The 20,346-nt window shown below is 56.1% G+C and overlaps 1 protein-coding gene across 2 annotated transcripts; it reads left to right on the top strand.

Moving 5' to 3' along the window:
- Positions 1-140: 140 nt before the first annotated feature.
- Positions 141-19,553, top strand: NHERF1 (NHERF family PDZ scaffold protein 1). Of its 2 annotated transcripts, XM_010596976.3 has the most exons (6): positions 141-811; positions 13,346-13,507; positions 14,608-14,761; positions 16,998-17,038; positions 18,325-18,414; positions 18,651-19,553. In XM_010596976.3, exons 1-6 carry the CDS (start codon positions 371-373, stop codon positions 18,840-18,842), a joined length of 1,080 nt encoding a protein of 359 aa, XP_010595278.1. In that variant the 5' UTR covers positions 141-370; the 3' UTR covers positions 18,843-19,553. The 2 variants fall into 2 exon arrangements, with proteins under 2 accessions (XP_010595278.1, XP_010595277.1); XM_010596975.3 differs by lacking the exon at positions 18,325-18,414 and having other exon boundaries at positions 259-811.
- The last annotated feature ends 793 nt before the right edge of the window (positions 19,554-20,346 follow it).

Here is a 20,346-nt window from a genome sequence, read left to right as displayed (position 1 = left end):
CAGGCCACGCCCCACGCGCTCCGATTGGCCTGCGGAGTTCACCCGGCCCGAACACAGCCTCCGGTGGTCCCTGATTGGTCCGCGGCGGCCCACTCCCGCGGCGCGGCCCGGCCCCCAGGATAAGGGGCCTGGGCCGGTCCTCGAACGCGCAGACGCCGAGCAGGGAGGGATTGGTCTGTCAGCTTCCCCAGTTTTTGGCAGTGCGCGCCCGCCGCCGCCGTCGCCGCCGGAACACCTGTCAGCTCCACCCGTCTGGGTGCTGGGATTCCCGCCAGGCTCCCGGCTTCTCAGGGCGGGAGAAGGGCTGGCCGTGCAGTTTTCAGCCTCGACAGGACCCCGCGTGGCGTCGTTGAGCCGTTGCCGGGGCAACATGAGCTCGGCCGCGGCGACCGGGGCGCCCCTGCCCCGGCTCTGCTGCCTGGAGAAGGGCCCGAACGGTTATGGCTTCCATCTGCACGGGGAGAAGGGCAAGGCGGGCCAGTTCATCCGGCTGGTGGAGCCCGGCTCGCCCGCCGAGAAGTCGGGGCTGCTGGCCGGGGACCGGCTGGTGGAGGTGAACGGCGAGAACGTGGAGAAAGAGACCCACCAACAGGTGGTGAGCCGCATCCGCGCCGCGCTCAACGCCGTGCGCCTGCTGGTGGTCGACCCCGCCACGGACGAGCAGCTACAGAAGCTGGGCGTCCCGGTGCGCGAGGAGCTGCTGCGCGCCCAGGAGGGGTCCGGGCCGGCCGAGCCGCCGGCCGCCACCGCGGCGCAGCGGGATGGCGGCGAGAGCGAGCTGCGCGAGGCCGAGAAGAGCCATGCGGAGCAGGTAGGTGCGGGACCCGGCGGGCGGCGCGTCTGGGACGGGGAGCCGCTGGGGAGACCCGGACGCCCAGCCCCCGCCCTCCCTTGTCTTTCTGAAACTCGAGCGGAGAGGGGAGGACTGCTTCCGCCCGCCACCCCGGCGCTTGCAGTTCCTGAGCAGGCTTGGAGGCAGCCTCCCGCTATCCCCAGCCCTCTCCCCAGACTGGGCCAGGCCCCTGAGCGCCTTTGCTTTGTGCACCTCTTGTCCTTCGACTTTTGGGGGTGCAGTGGGGGAGGGAGCGCAGGCGAGTCTGCTCTCGTTCCAGTTAGTTGTGGGGGATCCCCGCCTTCCGCAGGACCCTCCCAGGGCCCTCTCCTCGGCCACCCCACCCCCAGCCCGCAGTTGGGCGGGGGAGAGTGTTCTATTGCCCCAGAAGGGCCAGCTTCCTCCACGGCCCCTGTGGGTGGGAACTGAAGCTGGGGTAACGGTGAGAGCGGCGACTTCCAAAAGCCAGAGAAGTAACAGTCCCCTTCAGTGCGGAGATGCAGCCCCGGGCCTGGGCGGGGGAGGGGTGGCTAAGAGGAGTCTCCTGCACCCCCTCCCCCCAGCCCGCTGGTGTGTGTATCATTAACCAAGCCCCGCTGAACTTCATCCTCCTCCTGAAGTCCGCTGTGACTTCTAAGAAGGAGGTGGGAAGCCCCACGTCCCAGGGCTGTGTGTGGGGGTGGGGTGCGAGGAGGAGGCGCGGAGGCGTCTCGAGGGTGGTGGCTCTGCCACCCAGGAGGATTTATGTTTCTCAGGAATGTGAGGAGTAAGCGCTAGCTTGTATCAGGGAGCGGGAAGGAGGACTTGAAGGGGGAGGAGAAAGATGGCTGGAGGGCTGGGGGTGGCGGCCCGTGGCACAGGGCCAGGAAGTGGCTCGCTGAGCACCGTGGGCAGGTAGGCATGGCCTCCACGTCTCCGGACAGCAAGCTGGCCAGTGGCGCTTTGGTTCATCCCATTTGGATCAGCTGCAGGAGGGGCAGCTGGCAAAACAGAAGTTGTTGTTCTGAGCCTCCTGTCCCCAGAGAGTGAAGAGGGAGGCCCCTGGGTGCAAACTGTGGGGGCCAGGGCTGGGCTTCCCCAGAGCCTGTTTAGCTTTTCCTGGTGGCAGTAAGTGGCCGACATGTCCACAGTGCCAGTAGGAGCCTTCCGGACCGAGAAGGGACACACTTCAGCACTGAGGTGGAAGGTGGAGCCCTTGAGAGGGCCTACGGGTTTGGTGCAAGTGAAAGACCTGAGGTAACCGGGAGCCCTGTGCAGCCGGAGCTGGGTACTGGGAATGCGAGGGCCACCAGGCTACCACTTCCTGCCTGTTCCAAACTGGCATTGATAAGGGGCAGGGGGAGGGGCAGGAGCACCCCAGCAGGGGGTTGACACTGGGGAGTTGGAACTGATGACCTCTGATCCCAGACAGAATAATCCAGTTTGAACTTCGTGCTGAGACATCGATTTGCCATTCCCCTTTTTTTTTTTTTTTTGGACTTGGGCACCCACACAAATGCCCATCCCCTAAGTTTCAGTCACGTTCGGCTCTCCCTTTGCCCTTTTTGTTTTGCTGCTGGGTGCGTGAAGGCTTGACGTAACACCCGCGCGCACAGCTATCTGAAAAGGCAGCGTGTGGGCTTCCTGCTCGCTGGGCTGTTCTCTGGGTGAGCACAGAATCGGATTCCCCCGATGGCCACGTGCCACTTGGGCAGCCTACAATTGTTTGTGCTTTGCTAGGTTGGAAGAAGGAAGCAGAACCACCTCCAGGGAGTCCTGGGGACACCACCACGAGGGCTCTTAGGGTTTCAGGTCAACGAGCAAATTACAGGACCTCTCTGGGCCTTGGTTTTCCCATCTGTAAAATGGGACTCCACGAAGCATTCCTTCTGTAGGATTTTACTCATTGCTGAATTGAGCTCCTTTATGCCCAGGCATTCCAATCACAGCTCTATGCCACCAACTCCTTCCACCTGGCCAGTCAGCACTGTTAAGTCCCTCAAGTAAACAATGCCCATCATCTGGTAGGGTGAGAGACAGGAACTCATCCTGTTGTTGCAGAAAATGTTAATAAACACTGTAAGCGTTGTTATTATTTTTCTTTTCCTAAAAGGCATCCCTTTCCTATATGCAGCATCTAATTGAGTTTTACTAATTAGTTTCAGCCTGAATTTGTTTGCATAATAGGGCTGTTACATTATCCTCATTAGTTCTCATAAGTGAAAAAGGTCTAAGTGGTAAAGTGCCTGCAGAGAGTGGTGGGCATGGGTGGCATCTCACTGGGAAGGCCATCCGGGGTCAAGAATACAAAGCAGAGGGTGAGGTGGGTGCCACATGGGTGCCCGTCTTTGGCTGCCTATGACACTGGCTGACCATGCTAGTCTCCATCTAGGCCCGAGAAGGTGAAGGTGTAGTTCAAGCTCTGTTGATGGCCCTTCCCACCTTCACCCGTACCATGATGAGAGACACTGCAATTCCCTGCCATGGCACTCCGCTACTTAAAGCCTTCCCCCATTCACCACCAGTCACAGGATAAGCCTTAATACTCTGAGCTTGGTAGTTGGGCCACCTTGAGCCAAGTTACTTAACTTCTCTAAGCTTCCATTTCCTCTTGTGTAAATTCTGGGTGATACCAGCATCTCCATGGAGTCATTGGGACCGTGTGAGAATGTATGTAGAGCAAGTAGCTCAGCCACAAAGTGCCTGCTCAGGAAACATTGACTGTTATTATCTGAATTCATACATATTTCACAGCGACTATTACACGGCCACCCGTGAGGCATCTGGCACTGGTTCTGCCCCTCAGGTTGTGTGGCCCAAGCCTGGCGTGCTCAGTAAGTGTTCAATCATCGATCGCTGTTGTTTAATAATTGTATGTTGTTATAAGGCCCTTCACAGCCTGGCAGCCCCCTCTCACCACTGCCCCCCACCCCCAACCAAACCACACCGAGGGTCCGAATTTCCCTCGAGCATGCCATGCTCTCGGCCTCGGAGTCTTCGCGCTGATACTCTACTGCCTGGGAACCCTTTCGGCCCCCTCTCCGTGGGACACACTCTCATTGCACTCCCTCCCACAGAGCTTTTGCTTGATCCTGTGGAAAGAGTCAGCTCTTTGTCTCCCAAGCTCCTCCTGTTCTCTGTCCTTACATCTTCTGTGGCTCTGAACTCTGTATTTTAATCATCGGTTCATGACCTTCTCCTCCACTACATTTAAGTCTGGAGAGCAACAGCTGGGGTTTATTTGTGTTTATAGTCCCCTCACCTGTGCTGTGCCTGCTGTAGGGAGGTGCTAGATTAGTGCTTTTTGAATTAATGAATGCAAAACTGTCAGGGACCTTTGTCCTAATGATCCCAGTCCAACACCTGAACCTGTGCCTCAAGCACACTCAGAGATAGGAATTCCAGATAGAATATTCCAGATGCAAGCTACTCATCCTTCTTTCTTGCCTACTCCCAGCTTCCATTTTAAGATCTTTCTTAGAAGGTGAGAAAGCTACAAATCTGGGCTTTGGGGTCAGCCAGATCAACGTGTTAATCCATCTTTGCCACTCACTGGCTCTGGGACCCTAGGCAAGTTCGTTGTTCCCTTCAAGCCTTGGCTTCCACCTCTGTGAAATGGGGACACCAGCTCTACCCTGCATGGTTGTTGAGGAGATTTGATTGTGTATATGTGTGTGTCTAAGTGCCCAGCTTGGCATGGGCTGCCACCAGACCTAACCCCAATCCAGAGGCAGAGACAGTGCAGACACCCCAGATGGCAGGCTGGGGTTGGATGGGCACAATTAGCTGGCAGTCTACCAACCTCTTCCCCAGGGAGGGAAGACCATTTCACATGAACTGAGCTGGAGCTTTGAAAAGGCAGGACCAGTTTCAATTTGAAATGGACAGGGTATGTGATAGTTGGTGTGCTGGTTCCGCTTCGTAAGAAGTTGAGAATCTTTTTTCTTCCTTGGCAAAACAGAGTAGACCCTGGTTCTCACTTTCAGGTTCCTGTTAAGTTTAAATCAGTGATTCTGGAGATGATTCTCTTGGAAGTAGAAAGGGACTTCCTTCTCAGCCTGACATGTCTAGATGGGGGGGCCTTGCTCCACTCCCCCAGGCTTCCCATCCCAGGGATCCTGGGGAAGTGGGAAAGTGGGGAGGGAGGGAAGACTTAGGACCCAGGGGAGGAAGGAGCCCAGCCAAGGTCTTGTCTGTGCTACTGGCCTTTTGAGGGGGACAGGGCTACAGACCCCAATAATAGGTGCTGCTCAGCTTCTCCTGCTCTGAGATAAAGTAGCCCTACCTGGGAAAAAAACAAACCCATTGCCTTTGAGCCGATTCCAACTCATGGTGACCCTAAAGGACAGAGTAGAACTGCCCCATAGGGCTTCCAAGGAGCAGCTGGTGGATTTGAACTGCTGACCTTTTGGTTAGCAGCCGAACTCTTAACCACTGCACCACCATGGCTCTGTACCTGGGAAGGAAATGCAGGTTTATAGCACACTTATGGAAACCCTGGTGGCGTAGTGGTTAAGTGCTACGGCTGCTAACCAAAGGGTCAGCAGTTTGAATCCACCAGGCGCTCCTTGAAAACTCTATGGGGCAGTTCTACTCTGACCTGAGGGTTGCTATGAGTCAGAATCAACTCGACGGCACTGGGTTGGGTACTAGTTGCCCAGCTCCTATGCCATAAAGACACAAGTACACATTTCATTGATTTCCCCATGGCAGCTCTGCAAATTAGGGATTTTTGTCTCCATTTTGTAAATTGACAGTAAGCCTTCGATAAATGATGGTTATTATTTGTGTCTGGCAGTATTCTAAGTAGTAAACATGTCTTCTCTCATTTAACCCAAATGACCACCCCGTGAGGCAGGAATTAGCCCATTGTCTACATGTGGAGACTGAGGCTTGGCCAGTTAAGGTAGCTGGCACATGGACTTGCAGCTGGTGAGCCTAGCAACAGCGTGTCTTGGAACCCAGCTGTCTCAGAATCCAGGGTCTGTGCACATCCATTGGGCTACACGGTTGGGTTTTGCTTGAGGGCCTGACTGTCCAGCTAGGGTGTCTGCTCATCAGGTTCTGAGCTACTCCAGGGCCATCTCAGTGGCATAAATCCAGGCTTCTTGAACCTGGATTCCCTGTAAGGGTCCAGGGAATTGGGCCTGGCTTTGGGCCGCGGCTTCCAGGTGCTGGTGTCCCCAGCAGGCATCCTTCAGGCACCAACAGGAAAGGCATTGGGGGCCCAGCCCAGGGCAGACTCCTGCTGCCATCCCTTCTCATGTGATGGGCTTGGCCAGGAGTCTGGTGACTAAATCCCCCACCCCTAGGTCCAACGAGCCTACTCTTGCTGACTCAGGGGCTCCCCTGTAGCACAAAGCCTTCTTGGAGGCTGGGCTTGACTGATCCTTCTCCTTAGGTGGGACAGCCTGCCTGGTACAGGCTAATTGACCATGCCCCCAGGCCTATCCTTGGGCAATGTTCAGGGTACTGTGTCCTAGAAAAGGACAGGTAGACAGGATAGATTCCCTGAGGCCCTGGTCACCTCGGTGGTAATGTGCAAGGAACATTTGCCTGTGTTCAAGGCTCGCTCACTGCTTATAAGCTGTGTGAGCAAGGCCAGAGCTCTGACTTCTCTGAGAAAAAGGTCCCGGCATTTTCCACGTGCTTGCTATAAGGTCATGGGTGTCCCCTTCAAACAGCAAAGGCAGTGAGGATTTGGAAGAGCGTGTTTGGGGCTCAGACAGCAAAACTGTGGAGAGTGAGCCCTGAAGATCTGCTCTGTCCAGTGCAGTAGCCACTCGCCACGGGTAGCTTTTGAGCCCTTGAAACATAGCTAGGCCCAAGTGAGATGCACTGCAAATGTAAAATTCAAACTGGGCTTTGAAAATTTAGTACAAATTAAAGGATGTAAGAGATAAATAATTTTTTAAAAATGATTACATGTTGGCTGACTCGTCCCCGTGGCCACCGAACGGGAACCTGGTGAGCCGGGGAAGGGGAAGGTTCTTTTTGTCTTATCCTAGCCCTTTAAGCTCCTAGGATTTTAGACGTCGAAAACATTCCCTGTGCATGGGATTCGGTATTATATGGTTCATTTGGATCTATTGTGGCTGGCCTTGGAAGTTTTTTATTAACTAGTAGAATTAGAAGATCACGTGATGTTGGAGTAGGTGGGTTTATTTTGGTGACTTTAGCATGCTGGTCCCATTGTAGGTGTAATTATGAAAAGCTGAGAATCCAGGAAAGAATTGCCAGAGAAGGAATTAAGGATAAGATTTTATATGAAAGCACCCACCTTGATCCTGAAAGAAAACAAACTGACCGTAACAGCAGCGATTGAGCAGTCTTGGGCAGCACAGACCAAAATACAACTCATTGAAATGAGCATGCACAAAGCTGAGATCAACTACACAAAACATTTTATGTACAATAAGAAAGCTTTTCAATCAAGTAAATAAAGTTGTCTTTTTTATACACATATACATGTATAAACCTGAAAACTCTTGCCCTGTGTCTACTGCCAGTCTAACATTGTTTGTGCTGCACACAGTGGACTTTTCACACTTCAAAATGAGCCAACACTCCCCTGGTTTCTAAAACTAGTGCTAGTTTAACACATAAAATGAAGGGATTTTATGACTTAGATCTCCCTTTCCAAGGCAAGAGAACAAGTTACTTTTATTTTTGGTTTTAATGTCAACATTACAAGATCTTTTAAATATAGGAACCGGCTAGATGCCTTCCTAAAAAGTGTTAATAAATCTAAATTAAGGGAAAAAAAATGATTACATGTTGAAATGATAATACGTGGGATATATTGGGTTAAAAGAGATGTTAAAGTTTCCCCTGCTTCTTTTTACCTTTTAATGTGGCTGCTGGAAATTTTAAAATTACATATCTGGCTGGCATTGTATTTCCATTGTGCAGCGCTGCTGTAGATCTGAGTTCAAATTCTGGCTTTTGCTATCAGCTGTTATACTTCAGCAATTTACTCAATCTCCTTGAATCTCTGTTTCCTTGTCTTAAAATGGGGGCAACATTACCTTCCTGGCAGGGTTATAATTGGTTTTTACATGGCACATAGTAAGTGTTCAGTAAATGGTAACCAGTAAAAAACTAGAACAGTTGCCATCGAGGTGATCCCAACTCATGAGGACCCTACGTGTGTCAGAGTAGAACTGTGCTCCATGCGGTTTTCAGTGGCTGATTATTTTGGAAGTAGATTGCCGGGCTTTTCTTCTGAGACACCTTGGGGGTGGACTCAAACCTCCAACCTTTCAGTTAGCAGACAAGCACATTAACCGTTTATACCACCCAGAGAGGCCAATAGATGGTAGCTGCTAATTAATATTTCAGTGTCCAGCCCCAATTTCAAAAGCTCCTTGAATGTCCTTATGTAGCTCCTCGGGACTGCCCACGAGAAGTTAAGTTCAGCGCCTTCTGGAAAGAGGTTGAGGGGTGAGGAAGAATGATGGCAGGCGGGTATGGAGCGGCCAGCCCTGGATCGTGTCCAGCCAGGCAGCAGCCCAGGTACCAGCCTGCTCCATCCCAGGCTTGCCCAGCCCTGGCTCTCCTTCTGGCCACAGTCTCTTCTCCCAGCGCTGGCCAGAGAGACCCAAGCGGAAGAGTTTGGCTTAGGGCCTGAGAGTGGGGAGTGTCAGAGGCAGCCCCATTTTAGCCTGCATCTCCCTCCTGGTTCCTACCTTTCTGGGCTCCAGAAAGGGCCTTCCCCCTGAGAAACAGAAAGCACAAGCGCGAGCTGGGCAAACAGAGGGGTCCATCGTTCCTCTGCCTGCACAGACTTGGGGGTGTGGGGAAGGTCCACTAGGGGGAAATGGGGTGGCATCAGGGCCATGGGGCACGTGGTCAGTGGCAGCCGAGCCCTTTGTACCTTACCTAGGGTGAGGAGAGGACACCTCGTGCCTAGCACTCTGGACACCGGCCCAGTGGTCTGAGCTCCTGGTCACTCCCCAGCCTGCCCTAAGGTCAGTGCCCCCACGCTGCCCAGCCACATGTCACTCTGGCAGGGCCAGCCTTCTCTTTCCTGGCTTCCTGGCAGAGCCAGCACCAGGCCCAAGCCTGTGTCCCCAGAATCCTGAGGAATGGGCTGAGCTGCCTCCAAGAGCATCCGTGGCTTCTTCCCCTACTCTACTCCCCTCCCACCCTGCTAAACCCAAACCAAACCCATTGCTGTCAAGTTGATTCCAACTCATTGCGACCTTATAGGACAGAGCAGAACTGCCCCATAGGGTTTACAAGGCTGTAACCTTTATGGAAGCAGACCGCCACATCTTTCTCCTGCGGAGCAGCTGGTGGATTTGAACTGCCAACCTTTTGGTTAGCAGCCCACTTCTTAACCACTGTGCCACCAGAGCTTCTCCCACCCCACTAGAGGGGCTGATTTCCCTATATCAGACAGGTCCTGCAGCAGACACCCTCCTTTGCATAAGCGAGAGCCCTCACTGGACTGGGGGGAGGACAGTCTTGGGGGGTAGGGGCCAGCCCTGTTGTTCCCCCAGCCATCCTAGTGGTCTCCCTCACTCCTCCCGCTTGCCTGCTCCAAAGCCCAGAGTTGGCTGTGATTTCCAAGGCCTGCAGAAGCCTGTGGAAGTGACTTGGCTGTTTCTATAGGGCCCATCACCATGGCATTGGCCAGGAGAGGCTGGGCTGGCAGGGTGGCAGCCCCAGTGCCTGCAGCCATCCCCCAGGAACAGTGAACAGCCCTGGGCCCGCTCCCCAGAGATGGTTACTAGGATTAGGGTATCGACTTTCCCCAGCTTTCCAGGTGGCTGCTGATGGTGCCTATTGAATTCCGTGCCCGCCGTCCACTCCCAGGGCTGCGTAGGTGGAGGTGACGGGGCGGCCACCTGGGGTGGGGCTGGGCTCCCTGGTGGAGAGGGGAATGGAGGGGCAGCCACTGTGGATGCAAGAATCTGAGTTGGAAGAAGGGTCTGGAGGCTGATCGCCTGGCAGGGTCTTTTCTGGAAGCAGGTTTGTCGTCCTCTGGAAGCCCTGAGCTGCCCAGCTCAGCTGCACTGCCCATTGGCTGCCACTGTCCCCTGCTCACCCCTCTCATCTGGGTCTGTGCCAGTCTCCTCACTAAGCAGATCCTGGTGTTTATCTCCGGGCTGTCATTGTCCCTGGGAGTCTCACCTTGCCCTTTGGAATTCATCAGGAGGCTCCAGATAGACTGGGGCTGTGTTCCCGTGAAATCCCCCACTCCATGCTCTGGACCTACCTGGAGCTGGCCTGTGGCACAAGGTCTCCCCTGAGCTCCTGGGCCCAGCAGGTGGGGTGAGGGCTCAGGTGCCTGACCCTCCCTCCCCTTCTTTTCAATGCACCTTGAGACCACACCCCCCTCCCCCCCTCCCACAGATCCCCAGGGAGGCTGCCCTACCTCGACTCCTCCTGCAAGCTCAGGACTCCACCCAGGCTGGGATGGGCCCTGGATGGGCTGACTCAGCAGCTGGCAGGGACACCTCCTGGAGACAGCTGGGTGGCTCCTGATGAGGGAGGGGCTGAGCAGAACAAGACCTGTCTCCCTGGGAGAGCAGGAAGCCCCAGCCCCTCTGGGTATGAAAGGAGGGCGCCCCCAGGAACTTGGGAGGAAGGAGCCAGACAGGTGTCCAAATGCTTCAGAAAACTACCTGGGGCTTCCTATCCCAGGCTGGCAATCCCCTCGTCCCTGAAGCCCCAGCTCGTGACCCCCAGGGGCGGGGTGTGAGGGGAGGAGACCTGAGCCCTTGGTCTGGGCCCCTGTCTCCATCACTTTCATGGCTTGGTGTTGGCAGAGGGTAGCGGGCTCAAAGCATGCCTCGCACTGTGATGACATAGGTCACTAGGCAAGGGGTACGGAGGAAAGTTGCTGGTGGTCAGTAAGGGAAGCCCCCAGCACAGAAACCCAAGTGTGAAGGGGGGCACCGCAGAGCAGCGCCCTCAGCCCAGGCACACTCGTACATCCCAGCTCTATCCCTCTGCTTAGCTACCACACTCTCCACACAGGCCAGCTGCAAGAGGCCCTGAGCCCCCGGAAGGAAGGCTGTGGTTTTGTCAGCTCCCAGGCACCTCCCAGCAGAGCTGCAGCCCTGAGCCCAGGGCCTGCCCCTCACTACCCCAACTCCGATGGGGGCCTCAGCTCTGAGTGAACTGCCTCCCCCATGGGGGTTGGTTCCTTAATGGCCAGCCTTCTGTGGTAGAAGGAGCACAGGGTTCAAGCCAGAGAGCCAGCTTGCAGAGCCCTGTGACATTAGGCAGTGGGCTTACCATCTCTAGGCCTCAGTTTCCCCATCTCCAAAATGGAGCTGGCTAGCCTGGCCAGGCTGCAGTGGGAAGGCGTTGGGGTGAGTGGACTGTGTGGGGAGGCAGGAACATTGGGGCTGCTCCCTCCCATCCCTGGTCCTGGGATTCACCACCCCCCCAAACACACACACTTTTTCAGGGTAACTGGGCAGATTGCAGAGCTCAGTCTAGCTGGGGCAGAAAGCCGAGCTTGTCCCTGTGGTGGCAACTGGTCAGACCTGTTCCTGCTCACCTTGGTGGCCTTGGGGGAGGGCTGGGCTGGGCTGGGCCTCCAGCTTTGTGGAGGGATTAGCTGGAGGGGAGAAGAGCCTCACTCCCAACTAGATCCTGGAAGGCTAGGGAGTGGGCCACGGGAGGGCTGCTGGGCCTGCAGTAGGGCAGAGCTGGGAGTGCCCCCCCTCCGCCCCGCAGTGAGGGCCAGGAGGGGTGAGGAAGACTGGGGGGGCCCAGGGAGAAGGGGATATTGTGTCACCCGAGCAGCCCCTGGGGAGAGGCTGCTCTGTGTGCCCCCCGCCCCGACCTTTTTATTGTTCGCTTATTTGCTTTTGTTGTTATTTGGGGTGAGGACCCCCTACTTTGGACCCTGGTGAAAGGTTAGGGGAGACCAGCCCAGGGCCCTCTAGCCCAGATTTGGGTAAGTGGCAGCCAGAGCAAGCCCAGCCGTTACTCCTCCTTCCTGTCTTGGCATCCCGCACCCCCTCCAACATCCTGAACAGGGACTAGAAAGACCCGCCCAAGCATTTGAAGGAAGGAAGAGTCACGCTGTGACCTACCCCCCAGAGAGCCTGGGGGTGGGGAGCAAGCTTGGGAAGCAGCTCCTCCCATGCTGTTGGAGCTGCCTCCTGGGGCCGGCAGGTTCGGGCAGGAAGCCCTCCTTCCCCACTTCCCCTGCCTTCTCCATTCCCAGCTGGGGATTTGGGTTTCAGAGCACCCCCCTACAAAAGCTCATGTCTCATCTTAATATGACTCTTCATTTGTATTAACCACCATGACAAAGTCGTGGCTGCACAGGGTTTACCATCCACAGAGTGCTCCCACCCACAGTAATCACCTCCTTGCGGCCTCACGGCAGCCCTGGGAGGCAGGTGGCATTAGGAATGTTCTCGAATGAGGAACTTGAGGCTCCAAGAAGGAAATGACTTGCCCCAGGTCACAGAGCTAGTGGGTGGCAGAGCTGGACATGGGTCAGGGCATTGGCAGCTGCCCTGGCCGAGGCCTGGGAGGAGGGGAACGGGACCCTGGAGTCCTCGGTCCTCAGCAAGGTGTCAGCCACTTGGCCCACTCACACCCCTGTTCCCTCCATCACGTGAGTCTGACAGCTGCGGCTTCCAAGTTGAACCAAAGATGCTGAAAACCGTTTACATTGAGTATCTGGGTGCTCAAGAGAAATCCCCACATGCGCTTTTAACGGGGGCCATGGCCACCGCCACGCTGCTCCGCCTTCAGCCCAGCCCTGCTTTTCCTGTCTTCCACTCCCAATTCAGGCTCCTTGGGGACCAGCAGGGTCTCCAGGCTTCTTCTGTTGCTGCCTTTACCCTCAGCTGGGTCTGGAGCTGCTGAGGTGGCCAACCCTGACTTTGCCAGCGGGGTGCCCTGGTGCCATCTAGCACCCCTTGCTGTGCCCCCTACCAGGCCTGTGGTTATCTGGCTCTCTCCATTTCACCTGCAGGAGCTGGCCAGGCCACTGGGCTTAGCCGGGGTGAGAAGGGAGCCAATGTGAGTGAGGAAAGGCTTTACTGTAAACGTGCTGACCAGCTTTCAGTAAACACCTGGCAGTGCCTTCGCCGCTGCAGAGAAGGGGGTACAGAGAGGCTGGGGGTCCCAAATCACATGCCCAAGGTACCCAGCAGGCTAGCAGGTGTCTCCCTTTCCCCTAGGAGGGCCAGACTAAGCCACTGAGGGAGAGGGGTAATGGATCAATCGAAATAACATCATAAACCTGAGACTGTCAAAAGGGGAAGGGACTTGAGAGCTAACCTTGTCCCACGTTCATCTTTCCAGAAGAGGAACTGAGGCTCAGACAGGGCCAGTCTCCTACCCTGAGTCGCCTAGGTCATTTGCTGCAATGATAGGCCTCCATGCAGGCCTTCCAAGTCCGGGGCCAGTGTCCTCTCATATTACTCTATAGGATCTTAGCAAACTTGAATTAGCCCCAAACCTGGCCTCCTTGGTAGGGAGGGGTGTGGTCAGCAGAGAGCAAGGAAAGTGGGACAGGAACATCACTCTCTACCCTCTATTCCACCCCCATAGCGTGAGCTGCGGCCACGGCTCTGTGCCATGAAGAAGGGCCCCAACGGCTACGGCTTCAATCTGCACAGTGACAAGTCTAAGCCTGGCCAGTTCATCCGGGCAGTGGACCCAGACTCTCCAGCTGAGGCCTCAGGGCTCCGGGCCCAGGACCGCATCGTGGAGGTAATGAGTCCTCACCTGCTTTACCAGACTCTTCCCAGGCTCATCCTTACTAATAGCCTCCCTGTAGAACATCAGCTCCTTGGGGTGGCCATCACACCATTTACTCCTTGGTTACCCCACAGGCCTACCTAGCCCATAAATGCTGGATGGTGGACAGATGGAGGGGGAGGGAGGGATGGAAGGAAGTAAGTGGGTGAATGGGTAGTAGATGGATGGATGGATGAATGGAAGGAAGAGGAGGAGGATGGGTGGGTGGGTGGACGGAGGGAGGGATGGATGGAAGGGAGGGTAGGTACGGTGGGTAAATGGGTGGTAGGTGGATGGTCTGATGGACAGACAGATAGGCGGATGGATGGATGGAAGGAAGGGAAAAGGGGTGGGTGAGTGGATGGATGGATGGATGGGAGGGTGGGTGGACAGGTGGGTAAATGGGTGGTAGGTGGTTGCATGGACTGACAGAGACTTCTCTCCTGCCCCACACTTCCCAGGGCTCTTCTCCACTCAGCAGGCACACTCAGCAGTCCCATTCACCCATCAATCCAGGTAGACACCTGGGGCCACCTCCACAATTCCCGTGCTACCAGAGACCTCCATGCCAGGCACAGGGGTTAGAAAATTCTTCTCCTAAGCAAGACGCTTAGGTACACTCACTGTATACACTTGTGCCATGTTCCGTGGGAGAGGAAACGTGAACCAAATGACTTGGGCAGATCCCAGAATCACAGAGCCTTAAAACCTTAGAGCTGGAAGATCAGCTCGTCCAAGACTTCTCGTTTTACACATGAGAAAACCAAGGGCCAGGGAAGAGAGTCAGACGGCAAGTCCACATAGAGGCCAGGGCCCAGCCAGCCTCCATGGTCCTTCCCAGCTGTGTTTGTTTAGTCTCCTCTGGATATTTTCTTTGGCTTTTCCCATGTGTCCCTCACCCCATCTGACTGTCAAGTGGGAGGACCACTCGACCTAGTTCAGGACTATGGACAAGGGGGGCTCCGCGTGCCCAGATTGCAGGCTGGCCGAGAATGAAGAGGACCCCTTGCACCTCCCTCCACCTAGCTCCCGAGAGCTGCCACCTATGACCACAGTCCCTCCCCTCCCTGCAGGTGAACGGGGTCTGCGTGGAAGGCAAGCAACACGGGGATGTGGTGTCTGCCATCAAGGCCGGTGGGGATGAGACCAAGCTGCTGGTGGTGGACAGGGAAACCGATGAGTTCTTCAAGAAGTGCAAAGTGATCCCATCCCAGGAGCACCTGGATGGTGAGCAGGGGTGGGCAGCTGGTCATCCTGGGGCTGAAGGCCCCCGAGTCGATGCTCAAGACTTTACCATGTCCCAGGTGGGGTCAGGCAGCTTCCTGGTTTTGACACTAACTTCCAGGGAGGCCGAGAGGTGTGGGTTTGGGAGAGAGCAGGGCCTAGTGTCAGGAAAGGAACAGGGATTAGCAATGGTGGCATGGCACAGGGATAAACTGGTGTGAGGGGAAGTGAGAGAGAGGGGACAGAGCTCCAGATTTCCAGGCCTGAGCCCCTAACTGCTCCACTGCCAGCAAGGTCTCGAGGCAGTGCTGACTCAGGAAAGGGTTAACTCTGGGGCAGCGGCCCAGCTTTTGCTTGGCCTGATCAGAGTCCAGTGACAGGGGCCTGGTGCCTGCCCCCCTCCCCTCTCAGGTTGTCTTGGAAACACAGGCCTCTTGGCTGTGGAGAGCAGTAGGCCCCCTTTGCTCTCTGGGCCCCTGCCCTCCCCATCCCCCACCATTCCCCTGCCAAGCCTGGCACCTCCCCCTGCCCGGGCCTTCACCAAACAGGGCTGGGCTGCCACACCAGGGCAGGGAGGGGTTAAGCGGCCCTCTGCTCCCTGGTATGGACTTTCTCCCTGGGAAGATGGCTCCCTGAGGGGTGCGGGCTGGCTGGGTCATGCAAGGGTGGAGCCTGTTTGGACTTTGCAATGGGTGGGGGCTCCTTGGGGTGTCAAGGTTATATTTGTAGGTGGGGGTCCACACGAAGGTCCTACCACACACACTCAGGCCCCCAGCTGGCAGGGTCCCCATGGGGAGGCCCTGTCCCCGAGTGGCCCAACAGGGGCTCCTGGGAGAGGGGTAGGTCACTGGAAGTTCTGAGCAGACTGTAGACACGGGAGGGGGCAACAGTTTACCCTTGTCTCAAGTTCATGGAAATCCCCCTTCTAGGTGAGGGGGGGTAACAGCTGAAACTGGACTCTGCTTAGCCCCTCAGACACCTGCCTTTGCCTCCTCCCCCTGCTCTTTCACCCTCTTCTGTCTGTCTGTCTGGCTGGGTGGGAAAGGCCCTAAGACCACAGCCGTGCAGCCTCTGGCCAGAGGACCTGCAGAGGGAGAGGCCAGGGCAGTGTCCTTCGGGGGCTCCTCCAGGACCGTGTCTTCTCCCTACTCCTCCCAACTGGTTGTAACTGGGGGCGTCCCCATAGAGAGCAATGCTCCCCCCAGAGGCTGCCAGGGTAGGGGTGTCCCCATAGAGAGGAATGCTCCTCCCAGAGCCTGCCAGGGCTGAGGCTTTACCCTGATCCCTATAAAACAGCCTGGAGCTAATGGGGAAGGAGTTGGCTAAGGGGTGGCCGGTGTCCCTGTGTCCGCCCATCAGTCCTCTGCCCAGCCTGGAAGGCCATGGGTGTCAAAAGGGAGGAAAAGGTAAGAGGTAAGTCTGACTATGCCCTGGGAAAGGGAAAAGACACACACTAATTTTAAGCTAAGCGTTCAGCTAGGCTGACCCAGGAGCAGAATAGCTGGCCCCACTTGTAGCCCTGAGTGAGCCAGTGAGGCTGACCCCAGCTGCCACCACCAAACTTCCCACCGTTGCAGGAGGGGACACCCAGCACAGGGCCCTGGGCCTTCTTGCCCCACCCCATTTCCAGATTCACAAGTAGGGGTTGGGATCCTTTTCTCTTTTAGCTGAGGCAGGTACTAAGCCTCATCTAGGGTGTGGTTCCAATTCTGGCCTCAGACCCTAACTACCTGGGAAGCTTTTGAAAAATGTGGATTCCTAGGCCTGCCCCAGACCCACTGAATCAGAATCTCTGGTGGCAGTGCCTAGGAATCTATTTTTAACAAGCCTCCCAGGTGATTCAGGTGCAGCCAGCCTGGGATTTGAACCCCGTCTAAGATGTTCAAAGCAGCTCACTTTCCTTCCACTAGTGGTCATGAGATCAATTTAGTAGGTAAACACCAGCATATTTTTTAATGAAACTGAATAGAAAATATCAAAGAGCACTGCACTGTAATAAGGGTTAGTATTGTTTTATGAAAATTTTGATACACACACACACACATACAGTCTTTGTGTATGCTGGGTCGTAATGTCAAAATATAAAATATATTTCTTATAGTGGGTTGCAGTCGAAAAAGTTTCATAAACACTGACTTGGGAAATAAGATCTAATTATCTACCAAACCCTACCACTCTCACCCCCTCTCTGCCCTTGTTTCCAAAGCTTTGAGCTCACTTCTCTTTTTCTTCCACCCAGGTCCCTTGCCTGAGCTCCTTATCAATGGGGAGATACAGAAGGTAAGAGTGACACTGCTGCTGCCTGGCCTTTGGTCCTGGGGGTGAGAGCAGGGTGAGAAGAGGTGTGGCTGGGGGAAGGTTGAAACCTCAGGGTTCCCAGCTGCAGCTCCCTCCTGAGCTTCAAGTGTACCCTTGCAGTGTACCCCAAAAGCCTCCGCTTAGGGCCCACGCAGTCAGGAGGGAGAGGCTCTGTTGGCCCCCCACAGCCCACCATCCTGGGTGACAAGCCCCCGCCTCCAGCTCCCCACGGTACAGAAGAGGCCATTCTTCCCCGCAAGAACAGAGCTTCAGTGTCTGGCGGTGCTGCAGGCCCTGCTACATCCAGTCTGGGCTGGGAGAACAAAGCCCTTCCTCCCCTTGCCCAGGAAGAAGGGAGGCTGGGGAAGAGATGGCAGGGCCAGGTGCCAGCTGAAGCCATAGAGGAGCCCAGGAAGGGGCTGAGCGCCAAGCCGATGGCTAGCCAAACCTCCACTCGGGATGGGCAGCCTCGAGTCAGGGTCTGCACAAAGGGTCCCCTCCCCAGAGGCTCCTTCATCTGGGGCGCTGGGCTCTCAACCTCTGGTCACCCTATCTGTTGGTCTAGGCGTCTCTGTCCCTCTTACTCCCTCAAGGCCATTCTTGGCTACTTTGGGGCTAAGGTTCAAGACTCCTGGGGTCGAGTCCAGGAAAACGGTCAGGTAGGCCGCGGGGCTGGAGATTCAGGGAGTATCACACATGTCCGTATGCCAAGCAGAGAGACCCCCAGTGACCCCACACTCCAATAAGCCCCTCCTTGGTCACTGTCCCAAAAGGCCTGTCAGTGCCTGAAAGCCGCACTGGGGAGGACTGCAGAGAACACTTCAGCTGATGCCACCATGGGCTGTCCCTCTTGCATGGGACCAGGCAGCTCTGATCCTTTGAGGAATGTGACCACGCAAATCCCCCAGCAGGCTCAGGCGGTGGGGGGCTGGGTTGGGTGGGCAAGGTACCTGTCTTCCCTGGGAGTTCCCTCCCTTCCTCAGGTCTTCCCCGCCCCATCCCCCTCCAACCTACACCCCCCTTCTCCTACCAATCCACACCCCACCAAACCACACCCCTCCCCTACCACCCCTCTCTCCCACCAACCCACACCCCTCCCCCCGCTAACCCATACCCCTCCCCCACCAATCCACACCCCTCCCCACCAACCCATACCCTTTCCTGCCAATCCACATCCCACCAACCTAACCCCCCTTCTTACCAATCCATACCCCACCAGCCCACACCCCTCTGTCACACTAACCCACATCCCCTCTTCTCTGTGCCAGGAGAGCAGTCAGGAAGCCCTGGCTGAGGCAGCCTCAGAGAGCCCTAGGCGAGCCCTGGTGAGATCCACCTCTAGTGACACCAGTGAGGAGGTAGGCTGACCAGAGGGACTGGGGGTGGCAACCAGGTTACAGGAAGCTGATCGCCAGGCCCCACGTCTTCCTGGCATGTCAGCCTGCCGTTGCGGTCACATGTGGTGCCATGTTCTGTCCTTGTGACCTGGCTTCCCTGGGGAGTGCCCCAAGGGATCCCTCTCACTGGGGCTGAGGGCCAGGAAGCCTCCACCAGGGCTGACCCCCTCCTCTCTGCCTCCCCTTCCTCTTCACAGTTGAATTACCAGGACAGCCCCAAGAAAGAAGACTCCACAGCGCCCTCCTCTGCCTCCTCCTCCTCTGACCCCATCCTGGACTTCAACATCTCCCTGGCTGTGGCCAAGGAGAGGGCGCACAGGAAACGCGGCAGCAAGCGGGCCCCGCAGATGGACTGGAACAAGAAAAACGAACTCTTCAGCAACCTCTAAGCACCTTCTGCCAGCCACTTGGGATGGGGAAAGGCCTGAGCCAGCACCCCCCAGCCTGTCTCCCCTTCCTCCTCCCTGCTCACCCCTGAATCGACGTTCGAATCAACACCAGCATCTCCCTTCTTGGCGAACCTGATTTTTCTAGAGAACTACATTCTTAAGGGAGGCAAACGGTTTTCTGTCCTGCCCCAATCAGAAACAGACTCTGCCCGCCCGCCTCCCCCGCAAGTGCTTCATCCCACAGGTGACCCTGTGACTCCCTGCCTGGGGCCACCACTGGGACCTGTACCAAGCAAGAACCATGGGACCAGGGAAAAGGTGGTTCTCCCTCACAACTCCAGTGGTAACAGGGCCTGGGGCTGATCAAGGAACTCTGATCCGCAGCATGCACAGCTCTGGGTAACAGGGCGTCTGATAGGCTGAGAACAGTGACTTAGGCATCTTGTTTTTGTTCATTAAGAGTGCGGTACCAGAGTCTAGAGGGATTTTTGCTTCCTTGATTAACATGATTTTTCCTGGTTGTTGTAATCCGGGGCATAGCAGTGGCCTCAGCCTTCAACTTGTGTTTCTACTCCCACCCTCCCTCCGCTCCCCCCCTCCCCCCGCCAGACCCAGGCAGCAAGGGGAGGGCTCGGCTACCCCTGCCCAGCCCGGAGCCAGGCACCATTGTAAGAAAACTCCAGCAGAAATTTAACTGGTTCCTCCAAACCACTTCAGCCTCTGTGTCTTCCTTTAGGTAAAGCTTTGTCCTCCTGGCCTTGAACCCCTTCTGGGTGGAGAGGGAGAAATGTCAGAACAGGTGTTCCAGTGTGACATTTAGCTGAGAAGGTCGGGTGCAGCTGGAGAGAGGATCATCTGGGGCTCCCTGTCACCCCAAGCCTGGGGAGCGAGAGATGTGTAACTAGCCAGAGACCCTCAAAGCCATATGCCTGCCCCTCCAGCCTCGTAGGAGTTCCACATGCAGAAGCTCTGCGGGGAACAGGATCCACCCGCCTCCCTGTGCTTCAGTTCATGTCCAAATACATGCCCAGCACTGGTGCAGGTGGGGCCGGGGGCCATTCTGCTGTCCGACGCTTATCTGGCCCAGTAGGGTGGAAGCCGAGACCTCTGTCTCAGAGGTCTCTGGGAGGCTGCCCTAACCCCAGGAGTGCTACAGTGGATCTCAGGATGGAGCAGGATTAGGAATCCAAGAATTTTGCTTTAATCTCTCTGCCTGCAGCCAGTGGGGTGCAGGATTCCCAGAGGTGGCCTGAACTGGCGCCAGATATGCTATCTTATCTGGCCGCTGACCTGGTTGAAGGGCAATTGTCCAGGGTTTAGGGAAAACAAAGCAGTCCCCACCAAGCTTCAATTCAGGCTGCAGAGCAAGGTGGAGTGGAGGGGACTTCCCAAGGGCAAAATGCCTTGTCCCTTCACAAGAGCTCTGGACGGTAACCAGTTTGGGCCCAAGTGGCTTGTACTTCTAGCCCCTGAGGCCACACCCTGGAGCCCTGCCAGGATGGTC

Source organism: Loxodonta africana, chromosome 18 (genome assembly GCF_030014295.1).
Source record: "Loxodonta africana isolate mLoxAfr1 chromosome 18, mLoxAfr1.hap2, whole genome shotgun sequence".
NCBI lineage: Eukaryota > Metazoa > Chordata > Mammalia > Proboscidea > Elephantidae > Loxodonta > Loxodonta africana.
The sequence above is the reverse complement of the archived record's forward strand: the minus strand, read 5'-3'. Positions and strand labels throughout refer to the sequence as shown.